This window comes from Marmota flaviventris, chromosome 18, assembly GCF_047511675.1.
Source record: "Marmota flaviventris isolate mMarFla1 chromosome 18, mMarFla1.hap1, whole genome shotgun sequence".
NCBI lineage: Eukaryota > Metazoa > Chordata > Mammalia > Rodentia > Sciuridae > Marmota > Marmota flaviventris.
Genome location: NC_092515.1, coordinates 58,821,631 through 58,834,758, shown reverse-complemented (window position 1 = coordinate 58,834,758; position 13,128 = coordinate 58,821,631). Strand labels below are relative to the sequence as shown.

General features: G+C 50.8%; 1 protein-coding gene across 1 annotated transcript in view; it reads right to left on the bottom strand.

Annotated features, from left to right (window-relative positions):
• The window catches only part of Cdh13 (cadherin 13), an 873,075-nt gene that overhangs the window by 461,843 nt on the left and 398,104 nt on the right, over positions 1-13,128 (bottom strand). The window contains exon 4 of the mRNA XM_027933116.2: positions 2,455-2,571. Within this exon, the coding sequence (XP_027788917.2) occupies positions 2,455-2,571 (117 nt within the window). The remainder of the gene's footprint in view (positions 1-2,454; positions 2,572-13,128) is intronic.

Below are 13,128 nucleotides of genomic sequence, written 5' to 3'. Positions count from 1 at the left end.
GCCTGAAGGTCTGCTTCTGGGGGAAGCCAAGGAACCCAAGTGGGTTTACATTTTTGTTAGCCACAGAATCTCTTCTCCAAGAAGCATTCTAAACCTGCGTCTAATGTCCTATTTGTGAAGGTGGAGGTGTTTGTGGGCCAGAGCACTTCCTCCCTTGTGCCCTGTCCCCACTCCCTAGCACTCACTGGGGACACCGCCTATGTGCTCCTACATGGCTGTAATGAGCTCAGCTTATCAGGTACAGGCGGAGCTGTTGAGGAGAAGATGGAAGACTTAAAGAATAAGGCGAATGAATGAAAATCATTTGCATGGAGAGGAAAATGTGTTGCTTCAGGGGTGTAGACAAAAAAGAAAACCAGATTTTTGCAAGGCAGAGCAATTGTTCTGTAAGAGACCCCTGGAGGCTTGGGGGTCGTACACATTGTGACATTAGTCACCTATCACACTTGTAAAGGCAGTGGCTTTGTGGAGTCTAGGTAGTGGGTACACATAAGGGTCAAGAGGTGATCCTCAGTGTGAAGGCATCATGGCCCTTGGAGGCTGCAACATCAGAAAGGGTGCAGGGGCCCATGGTGGCTGCACCTTACTTACGGGGCCATTCAGCAGCTCTGGGAAGGACTCTTGAGAAAGCCACCCAGCTAGAGACCGCGGGCTGACTGTGAGACTGAAGGAAACTATACTAGGGACACAGAATTAAAACGCCACCTTCGGCTCAGGAGCAGTTGAAGTTAACAGCGATTGCCAGGATGTTGGATCATAAATTTCTGATTTCTAATAGAAACAGATTTCCAAGTCACCCTCATCTCCCACACGGCCCACCACAATCCCTCCCCTTCCTTCCACTGGGTCCCACTCACTCCCTGGGGAGCCTCTGCTGCTGCCTTGTGGAAACCCCTATGTTCCAGGGCCTCCCAGGCAGCTGGCCTCCCCCCACCCAACATCGGCCTTGCTTAGGGCGCTGGGTCCCCAGGCGCTGCCCCCTCAGGCTCTCCTCCCTGCCCACCGCAGGCCTCCCCTGCAGTTCCCTTTGCCAAGATGTGTGTACCCAGGTCTTCCACGCTGTCCCTGTGTCACCCTCCCGGCTCTCTCCAATGTCACCGTCCCTAGCAGCCCCACCAGCTGTGCAGACATCCCCCCCTCCAGTCCAGGTCCTGCCACCGGCTCCTGCTCTCATGTCACCGTGCTCTGTCTTCACAGCCCTCTTAATTCTCTAATTTTCTTGCTTATTTGCTTATTCATGAGAATGAGTGTCGGTCACCCCAGTAGAACCTGAGCGCTGGTGTCCACTTGCTCACAGCCACAGTCGCCCAGTCCCAGCACAGGGTCTGGTGTGTAACAGGCCGTCCATTTTATTTAATAAATGAATTAGTAGACTAATTACACCAGCCATTAAGATCATTCATTCAAGTAACTGCCAGTGTTCAAATTTCAGGTTCACCAGAAAATAACTCACAGGTTAAAATGTGCTTCTCCAGGTTGACTGCCCAATGGGGGGAAAACGTATTGGCAAATGGTCAATTAAATTTACAGGAAGACAATATTTTGGACTAAGCTCCTGCACCTGGTCCAACAGACCAGACCAAATACAGTGAGTCATGTTCATGCCACGTGATCGCCGTCAACCTTAAGATGCGCCTGTTTTCAAACACATAAATGGCAACCAGGCTTAAGGGGCCCAGTCGCCAAGCCAGCAGGTCACAGCAACCCTACAAGGCATGTGACTTTGACATGCCCACTCATTTAGTGTCATTAAATGCCCACTCATTTAGCCTTTTCTGTATTCACTGCCAACCCTTTCTGCCAGCTCCACTGGACGCCTGGCTACTTCCTAGGTGGGATGCCACCTGATTTACGAATCTTCAATAACAACCAACCCCATCGCTAAACTCAACCTGTTGATATTCTGTTTCTGAGACAAGTCAACAGGGGGACTGTGGCCCGGTTCACAGGGACTACATCTTTCCAGCACAGTTGTTCTGATTTGTGCAACGGCGTTTCTGGATCTGGGGAGGGCGACTGGATTCTCTTGATCTGGCTCAGTTTTTAGAGAGCTGACCCAGTGGAATTGCTAGACCTAGACATTTGGAAAACAAGGATCTCAGTGAAGACACATGTCAACACTGCTGTCCTGAGGGCCCTGTCTGGCTGGTCACCTGGCCATTGTGTCTCAGGAACAGAGTCCATTTGGTAACCGAGGGCACCCAACCATGTCACACAGCATGTCTCCCACCACACAGATCTCCAGGTCACCAGACTCAGAGCTGTTGTACTGTCTGCGCATGTGCCCACCCTGCCTTTTGGATGATCTTTTGAACTTTTTTTCTCACCTAAATCCCTCTGGCTTCTTATGTACAGAAGTCGAGGCCAGTTTCAGCTGGTCACCAGCCAGCCTGGCCTGCGCGCGGGTCCCTTAATTGAAAGTGTGCTTTCCCACCTGTCATTCCTCTGGCTTACCTTGCCAACGTCCCTTGGGAAGGGCTGTCTCTGGTTCTCTGGAATTAGAATGGGCGACACCACAATGGACCTCTTCTGTCTTGGGACAGGAGAAGTTCTTGCAAATTTAAATATATCCTGAAAAAGAAAAGGAAACCAACGGATTAAAATCTCCCACAGAAAAGTCACAGCCCTTGGCCTTGAGAGCAGGCTCCTCTGTTGCACCAGTGCATGGCTGGACACTGCTGATTCAACTCCTTGGCATTCCAAGGGCACAGTTAGAACCAGGCTCATGATTCACGGTAGCTGTCACTGAGCTATGATACCTGCCCGAGATCCCTCCCTTCGCAGCACACTCCTGATCCTCAGTGGTTGTGTCTCCATTCTCAATCCACTGAAGAAGGGGACCATTCACCTGGGTGGAACTGCACTGATTGACTCTTCCCATGACCACCTGAAAGGTCCTTAGACTCCCAAGTGGACAGGGACCAAGGGGCAGTCATAGAGTTCCAAGCCACGGCAGGTGTCAGGCAGCTGCGCAGCCCAGGCTTCTTCAAAGGGCGGCGCTATTGGAGGGCAGCGGCTGGAATGTGCTCCCCAAGCGACATCTCCCAGCCTAGCGCTGTCGGTAACCCACCTTTTTAATTAAATACATGTGTTTAACAAAGGGAATCTTATATAATTATTTTAGATCAAGCACCAGTATCACATTATTTAAAAAGAAGAAAACATAAAAATAAGTACACTGGAGACCGACAGACATGAAAAAAGTTGAGCCAGAAACCTCTGCATATGGAAAGAGAGCTTTATTGTTAGAAGGAGCAAAGAAGGGTCTGGGTGGTACTACAGGGGGCATCAGCACCAAGCACAGGCTTTCTCCCTGACCCCAGCAGAAGACTGAAAGAGAGCTGAATAGAGTATCATGTTCAAAATGTAAACAGAGCATACTAATTATAGTTTTCTTCCATATCACTACAAGTAAGCACCTCAAACTTTAGGCAAGTTTCTATCAAAGTCACATGGTAAAAAATAATTCCATGCCATCATTATCCCCTGGCCCCATAGGAGTCTCTGTGTGTGAGTGTGTGTATGTGTGGGTGTGTGTGTGCACACTATAGTTTTAAAGGAAAATTTACATTTAAAAAATCCAAGATCAGCTAGGTCTCTGGACGCTCCTATAAATAGTCCCTCTTTTGATTCTTCTGGAGCATAAACTAGACACTTTCTCGTGGAAGCAATTGAGCAACATTATTTTTTGAGAGCCTTGCAAACGTGCACATCCTTTACTTTGTAATTTCACTTGAGAATACATCCAAAGGATCAACTCCAAAGAACAGAACTGTGTGCAGAAAGATGCTTAGTGACACATAATTTATAAGGGGCAAAAGTGAAAAACGATCTAAGTGTTCAATGCAGAGACGAGGTCTCTCACAACAGACCCCGAGCCAATCATAACCCTCCTTAATCAGTGAAGAGACTTCAGAGAGATCATATGACCCTCCAATGCACCCAAATGGAGAGAGAAGGTAGAGGATAAAATATGTAGGAACATAGAGAACACCGTACTGGACACCCTGTCCTACGTTAATGGTACATGGTATAGAAAAAGAAAACCTCAGTGACCCCCAAGGTCAAGACTGGTCTCTAAGAAAGCAACAGATGTGATGGGCAAGCAGAGGCAGACAGATGGGCGTCTGTACACAGACGGCAGGAAAAGAAAGAGCAGGAAGGGTAAAAACCAGCACAGGGCTGGGCTGGGGCTCAGCGGTAGAGTGCTCACCCAGAGTGTGCAAGGCCCTGGGTTCCATCCTCAGCACCACATAAAAATAAAAAGATAAAGGTATTGACAACTACAACTAAAAAAATAAATATTTTTTTTAAAAAAACAAGCATAAAAGAAAAAGCACAGAAGGTAGAAACAGAGAAACAGAGAAGTCGATGGGAAACAGAGTGGGCTGTATGCACCCTAAACTGCTGTGCGCAAGTGTCAGATCCTGCTGGGATATCCAGGGTGGAGAGAGAGTGGGAAACACGCGCAACACGCACGGCTCGTTTACAGCTGAAAAATCACGAGCCTTGGATGAGGGAGTGTCTGGGAGTGTCTGGGAGGGCACTCGGAGAGATCTGAGTCCCGTGCGAATGCAGGGAGCCACCAGGCCCCACTCGCTGCCCCCGGGAACAGGGAGATGACATGCTGCCTTTTCAGGACACACTCTGGGCTTGTTCTCAAAGGGCTTGCTTACATTCCCCCTGCGGATGAGGGATCTTTTGTCCTCATGGGCCAGAGCCCCATATCCACCTCTGCTGTCCTTGCCACCCACCAGGCCCCCTCCCAGTCCAGTGGCCCACCCCTCACAGTACCCCAGGAGTGAGCGACAAGCACAGGCAGTCAGCCTGAATCTGCAGTGCCAAGAAGAGGAGGGGGCTCCAAGCCATGGGAAGGTCCTCCGGCCCTGACAGGCTGTGGGGCGGCGACTGATCCAGAGAGGCTCCCTGTGCATGCAACTGAGTCACCAGGGTGTGCACCTGGGACTGTGGCTGGCGCAGGACCCTTTCCTTCCACCCACTCTTACCTTCTTCCCACGTAGTGGGCAGAACCTCAGTATTGTCCATCACTGAATTTCAGGTCCGTGGTTCTGCCTGCCTGATTTGTGTGTGTGTCTGTCACTGCATGTTTGCTGACACGCATGCTCCTGAGGTGTCTGCTGGGATCAGCTCTGTGCTGATGCATCTGTCTGTGTGTTTGGAAGCCACGCACCTCTGTGTGATGGGAGTCAACTAGGAGCATCAAATCTGATTTGACTGACAGCCACGGGCCATAGGCAGATCCAGGTGCCACCATGCTCACCAGCGTCACTTTAGAGAGCACAGTCCACACCCACATATGTTTCTCGTTTCATTCCAGATCCCAGAGCACAGCAAATCCCCCTTTTCCCTCACATGCTGGAATGGAAGGGGAAGTGCCCGTGGGCATGGCCGGTGCTCTCTAAAGAACTGCACAAAAGCAATGGATGGGACTCAACATAGGAGACGGGAGGGAGGAAGTGGGGGTGACCACTGCGTCCCTTTTAGGAGTGAGTCATTCTCGGTGGGAGGCCTAAAGCCAGATCTAAGCACACCTGCCTACACGCAGCCACTTTTGGATTTCCAGATTCGCTAGATGCACGTGGACATGAAATATTCTCTCATATCAAACACAAACTTTCACACGTCTATGGGCTTACACACACACCCAGGTACATACACCAGAATCCACTTATAGGGTCTCACCCACACGACCACCTGCACAGGCAGCAGACCCACATCCCATGCCCACAACACCCATCACACCTTCCCACACACTTCCTACAACACACAACCCAATAAACATGGCCACTCGGCCACAGAATAGTCACATGCACACAGAGGTGAGCAGAAGAGAGATTGCTGGGGACACCTTTGCCACCAGGGCGTGTCATCCTCCCTGAGCCTCTGCTCTCTCTGGATAGTGATCCCTCTGAGTGCTGGAGCCTGGACCGCCCAGAGGCCAGCAGCAGATGCTGACCGTCTTGCTCCAGGCCCAGGACAGGGCTTTCCAGAGGCTACTGCAGAAGTGGACCCCACCCGAACAGCCCCCGTCTCCCTGGCCTTCATCCTCCTGTCTCATGAATTTGGGTTTATAGCCTCATCTGTTTTTCCATTCCCCAAGCTCAGGAGGAACTGGACGCTACCTAGAGTGTCCCATTGTACAGTTTCCAAGAAGATATGAGAAATACAGGGAGCCCTGAAATTGTGAGGGACAGAAAAGGGGCCGGGGTGATGGGGGAGGGCCAGAGTCACGGGGAGGAGGGAGGCAGGAATAGAGGAAGAGCATGAAAAGGGACCAGATTTATATTTATTGATTAATTCATTCATCAGTGTCTTCAAAAAATACCTACTGCGCCCTTCTTGAGGCACCCGGGAGGGGCAGAGTGTGACAGAACAAGCTGTCCTCTGTGCTCAGGGAGCCTGCGCTCCAGAGTCGGGGTGGGTGGCACTCAGAGAAGACAGGGACACACAGCTCAGGAGCCCCTGTGGAGAGGGCCTGGCAGTGTGCAGGGGAGATGTGCTGACCTCAGGATGGGGCCCAGAAGGGCCGAGAAGGAGGCTTGGAGGACGGAGGAGGAGGAGCCCGTGGGCCTCAGGAGGAGGGTCAGCAGAGGCAGGTCCCAGCTACAGTGGGGCAGCACCTGGCCTGAGCAGAGTGCTGGGAGGGGCAGGAGGCAGCAGGCCCGGGAGGGGGCTGGACACCCTGGACAGCTGGGTCCACTGTGCAGCCAGCTCTGCTCTCACTGTGCGTGAGGTGCGTGTGAGCCATGGGAAGGCTGAGAACAGAGGATGATGGAGCCCTGACCACAAGAAAAATCATGACCGCTGAGTGGTCAGACTGAAAGCCGGAGCTAAGCGAGCACTTCTTGCTCTCCCCAACCCCGACCTCCAGGAACACCCGGGGCCTCCCCAGCCGTGAAGCTGAGCATGGGATCAGCAGAAAGGGAAGGGAGGGCTCCCCTGATGGAGCCTTCTCCCCCTCACATTTTAAAAGCATTATTGAAGTATAATTTAAATACCATAGAATCCACCTGTTTGAAATGTGCAAATAATCCTAATGATTATTAGGAAATTCCCGGAGTTGCCCAATCATCACAGCTGATTTTAGAACATTTCTACCACCCCGAAAGAAACCTCCTGCCCATTCGCCATCCCTCCCCTGCTCACCCCGCCCTGGCCACCCTGAGTCCCCTGCTGGCCGTGTGCCTGCATCTGTCTGGACATTCAGAAGACGTTATTGTTTTCACGGACTGGGCCTCTTTTCACTGCTGACGTGGGGACCGTGAAACAGGAAGGGAAGCGGCAAGACCCACGACTGGTAGGTTATGGGGCCCGCGAAGGCCTCCAGGTGGGACCGCACTCCAGGTAGCACAGGCCTCCTGCAAGCACAAGGCTGCTCCTCTCCCAGCCTCTGCCCGCCCCTTCCTGCCCTCCTTCCCGCTGCCCAGCACACCTCCTGCTTGTGGAACTGTGAGTCACAAGTCTGTTTCCAGAGAGTCCCCCTGTGACCCCTGTCAAGGTGCAGAGTAGAACTAATTGGGCAAGGTGTCCCCAGACTCAAGGAGAATAGTGAGACGCCTGCTCTGGACTGACACTGATGGCTGGGACCTAGTCCAGGTCTTGGTCATCACTGCTCACTCCCACGGTACCCAGCTGAGGACAACAACCCCCCCACCCCCGCCACCAAGAATCTCCACACCTGAACATAGACCAGGAGCCGCGGGGATCTTCACAGCCCAACACTCAGACAGGCAGGCGAGACGTGGCCCGGGAACGCCCAGGCCCTCTGGCTTCCTGGTCCCTGTCTTTGTGTTGCATAACAAGCCAGAGAAAAACCACACAAGTCCTACAAGAAGCCCCAGCTTCTCTCCTTCATTCCCAAGTTTCAGGCGAAGCTGTCGGCTGAGAGGAGTGATTTTAATGTGGCCAAGCCTGCAGAAGCTGGAGCACTGGGGCAGAAGGGAGATTCCAGAGGTCACCAGGCCTCTGTGGACAGCCTCGTGGGTCAAGGTAAAAAGGCCACCGGTGTTCCCATACACAGTTGTTATGCTTTTTGGGTTTGACTTGAAGGAACCAAGTCTCCGTAGGAGACTCTGAGGCTTATTGTCCAGCCTCAAGACTCAAGATGACATCAGTGGCTTCCTTGACCTTCCTAACCCTGTACTTACCTGGCATCCTCGCCAAGTCTGCCTGAGGAAATGCTGCTGGGTACTTGTCCCATACCAGGCACCCTGCCAGGCACCCTGCATTCTCCCTGCATCCAGTCAGCACCTTGCAGGGAGAACCACGGTGCTGTGTTCCTGAGGTCCATGAATTAGATACAGAGAATGACAAACCCCCAAATAGTAAGCCCTGGGAAAAGGGAGTGAAAAAGAAATCCTCTCCCAAGACATCCTTTCCCAGTGAGAAGACAGGCCCTGGGGAAAAACAGCCTTCCAAGCCTAGACTGGCAGGCTCCAGGAAGAAGCCAAAGTATTGGCCCTTCTCCAAATAAGTCCTTTCTCAGGAAAAGTACAATGATACCGCAGAGGGACACGCACAAATACTGACCACTGACGCCACACCCTCCATCTGGCCCACTGACCGCTGACCGCACACCCTCCATTAGACACACTCTGGCATTAACTGAGTCACCTCTCAGTATAACCTATATAAGTCCAGTCTCCTCCTCTGTCCATTGGTCATTTTCCAACAGGAGAGTGGGTCCATCAGAACCACGACTCCATCTGTGAAGTTTGTGTCTGGCCCTGTCTTCTTGTGCAATCACCATGGATGTAAGATTCTCCTCCAAAGCCACTTAGCTCCTCAGCCTCAGTGACTCCAGAGCCACCATGCTATGAACACTGGGCTCTACCTGCCCTAGGGCTGCTGGTGGCCACCACCCTGGCAGGCCCGTAGGGGACTCCTTAGACCAGTTAACCCAGGACACTGGAGAGTTATGGCTGTAATGTTGTGGAGGAGAGACAGCAAATCCTAGTCAGTCCCTGGCTAACCAGAGCAGCTACCTGTACCCAGGGGACAGCTTAATTGTCTACAAATTTCTGCAAATGAATGGACAGCATAAGCCCATCTGAATGTATTGCATTCTTGCAGCTGAGCTCATCGTGCTTGGAAGTTGCTAGTGGGGAATTCTGGCTACTCTGTTCACATTTTGTATGCAATCAAATGCATGCTTCAGCCAGCTTTGCTATACCCGGGGCAAGATTTAAAGTTTGCTTTATTGCCTCCTGGGGCTGAAGTTTTTCTACTTAAGGAAGAAAGGATCAACAAATACCAAACTTTTTGCATCAAATTTAGGAGCCTGGAGAGCTAAGATGCTGAGCTAATTTCGTTTCCAACTCTCCATTTTCCCAGTATTCTGGAGGCCAAATGTCAGCCAAGCTGAGTCATTACTGTAGATTTATTTACTGGACGGAGTTAAGCTGACAGTAAAATGGAATGACAGGGAGATTGCCCCCATGAGTCCCACACAGCATTTCATGGAGGGGGTTATGGGACACATTTACAGGTGGGGGACAGGGACGAGGAGGGCTGGTGGGCTCACGGGATGGCATGAGGTCAGATTGCTGTTGTAGACACTGCCACACGCTTTTCCAGGGCAGCTGGCATGTGACGGGAAGGAATGGGTATGAGCCACGGATCCCATCTCCATTCGGGTGTGCTTTCTAGAAGCGATCACCAGCAATGTCAAAACCAGATTCTCGAATAATGACAGTCATCATCAGAGACCAATCCAAAATCAAAATGACCCTGCCTGGGAGGTGTAATCGCCAAACGTCAGAGTGCTGAGCGCTCAGTAGGAATGGGCTCCCAGTGGCATGGGCGTGACCTTTGTTTCCAATGTGTACGTGAAGGTACATGAGAAGTTGCTTTGGCCAGAGTGATCAATGTTGAAAAGAAGCTCAGATTTCATCAGGGGAGTTTGAAATGTGGCTGGTGGCTCCAGAAGCTCTCCTTCCTCCATCTAGCAAGATCTTCTAATGGTCCCCTCCCTACAAGTGTCCCTGTAGCAAACGATGAAGTCTCCAGTGTTGGGAAGGCAGGAGGACCCAGCACATCCCACAGATCATTGTAAGAATTAGGGTAATCAGGTAACGGGCTTGGCATGGTGCCTTGGTTATCTGATCTATCCCATAATCACGCCTGGTGAGTAAGTGAACAGGGTGCCTGACATTCTACCTTGACCTCCCCTTTGATGTAGGAATACTCTCTAGAACAATGACTACACTGCCACAGCAGCTTGATTCTTTCATCCTGGGATGTCAATGCCTTGCAAAGCGACCAAATCTATAGAACCATTTTAGAAATGTCTTTTTCTTCAGCTGAAATCTCCTCAGGGATCTTGGGTGAGTTTTCTGGAGTTGCCTGGGAGCAGTCCGTCCCTTCCACAGGTGAAGAGTGTTGCTCCTTCAGGTCGGTCAGCTGCTGCCCCTGCACGCCCCACCCCCACGCTCCTCCTTCCTTTCTCTCCTCTGTGCTGAGGACACGGGTTCCCAGAACCACTGTCTCAGACATGGATCCTTCACGCCTCCCTCTTCAGCACTTACTCTAAGTTATAACTTGCTCCTCCTCCAGTGGATTTCCTCCTCAAATATCCCTATACCATCTTAGCAATCTAATATGCCAAATGTAAAGCTGGTAAATATTTTTTAAAAGCAAGATACATGATGTTCATGAGGCTCTTAAATGAGTGCCTTTATGCTTCAAATGCAGAGATCGTTTTTTTTCCCAAAAACTAATGAGACTACCTATGATAGCCTTTGATGTATTCATGTTCTTTACTAAGTAATTTAACTGCTAGGGCTCTTACACAAGGAAACAATCAATGCATGCACACAGAATCCACTCAGAATGGTGTCTGCTAGAATATTATGGGTAAAGGAGAAATGAAAGGAAGTAACCACATTACCCCTCAAGAGGAAGAGATGAAGGCTTAAAGACCCTTGCTTTTTCTTATTTCTTCTAACTTCCAACACATAAAGACCTAAACCACATTTGCTTCTCTAAAACAAACCACAAAAAAACACAGGTGTCCACATGCCACGAGGAAACACAGCTTTCTAACCACCTCAAGCTTCCTCCTCCATCCCTCTCTGTTGATGTCTCTCAATCTTGCCTGCGTGCTCTGGAATGGGTGGAGTCACTAGACAGGCAAAGCCAGGTCCCTGAATGTCTGCACCCCGCCAACAATAGGGTTGGTGTGCTGTTGGCTGCTGGTTTCCAAGAGTTATTGGATTATGCTTAATTAATGAAGACATGAAGATTGAGAGATTGAGAAGACCCAGATGTAGATAAAATGAGAAAGCAAAGTGCAGCGCTTTGCAGTCACTAGCCCCAATGGAACAAAGCCCTGCAACTCTGGAAAACTCTTTTCTTCAAATTCCATTTTACCAAAGTTAAGTGTGTTTAAGCATTTTGATATTTGAGGAATAAGAGCTGTCCACTGCCTTCATAGAGTGCAGTGGCTAAGACCCAGATCTGGGCTTAACATACATGAGATGAAGCAAAACAAGACCAGGCACCTCAGCTGTGACAGGTTCCTGTAGCTTCTCTTTTCTTCTTTTGCTTTTTAGCTTTTGAGATTTCATAAAACTATGTAACAGGGAGAAGGGGCTGCTTTTGTGAGTCCTGGTTGAGGTCCAGGTGCAATGATCTATTGACAAGGTCACAGGTTTTCATGATAGACTACAGCAAGTGCCTCTCTGGGTCCCGTCTCACCTGCATTCTCCAGCCCTGAGTGAAATGAAAGGATGATATGGTCTTGCCACTGCCTGTGCTAACCCCTCACTTGCCCTGGGCCAGCCTCAGCACTGGACTCGCACAACACCTTGCAGTTCTTCCCAATACTCTGCAACTCCTGCCCATGCCAGCCATTCCCTTGCCAGCCTCGGGGCACAGCGTGATTCCCCAACAGCCCGGCTCTCCCTCCCAGTCGTTTGGTTCTTGCATCCTAAACATTCCTTGTGTATTCCTCAAATGGCTCCCTGCAGGGAAGGCTTCCCTGACCCACTGCTCTAAGTTCAATACCCTTCCTTCCCTCTAGATCTCCCCTGGACACTGGGCGTTTTCCTATCATGATCCTATATTTCTATATTCTCAAAAGGGAGGCGCTTTTTACTCTCTCCCCAGGACTATACCCATACTGAAGGCAGTTTCTACTTCTTCTCATTTCTGCATCTGTTTAGGCCTTTACTTAGGCATCCAATAGGTTTTATTGACAGCCTTCCAGGGACCAGGCCTGGTGGTCTCTACTGAGGAAAGAGCACACTGGGAAAGGCCCCAGCTGCCCGGAGCTTCCCATTCGGAACTGAAGACAAGGCAGTCAAACAAGTCATCGCCAAGAGCTCCGCATTCTGAGTGGCACAGACCCATGCGATGGACACAGAGCGAGGCTCCAGCACCTGGGGCCGGCGATGGGCTTGGGAGGAGGGGTGACCGGACGTGTTTGCCCAGCATTTGTGCAGGTCACCCCCTGGGCCATGCAGCAGGACCCCACTGCTCCCTCCAGAAACGGCAGTGAGGTTCAGATGGGAGGGAGAGGACTTCATCCAGAAAAGGGCAGGGCAGGGCTCCCGCCTTGCAGCAGAAGGAGAGGAGGCAAGAGGCAGAAGGTGACCAACAGTCAGCAGGGCTGTCACAGACAGGGCAAGACACGGAGAACCACTGGAGGGCAGGAGAGGCCAGGCTTCGCGGGCACCTGGTGTCGCTGAGTCCCGATGGATGGAATGGCTGCGATCAAGCCTGGGGTCTGGCCTGGTCCTTGGTGGTCCCTGGTGGTCCCTGTCAGGTCACCCCCCGGAGCCTTTGTTTCCTGCTCTGTTTGGTACTTGATCCGACTCCGTATTTGAAAAGTTGAACTTAAAACGAGAACACAAATACAATGGCAACAAATAATGCCTCTACCTCTTTCCCCCTAAGACATCAACTTGCGTGTGTTTGAGCTGCTACTTAAAAAATAGAACCAGAGCACAGGATTTGGATGGAAATTTTCCAGCCACGTGTCTGCGACACAGCGGCCTCTGAAATCTTTCATGAAGCTTGTGGGAGCAATAACAACACAAATCAGGACTTTTTTTTTTGCTGGTTTTGTTGGAGGTGAAAAATGTTTTAAACATGTTTGGATTCTTT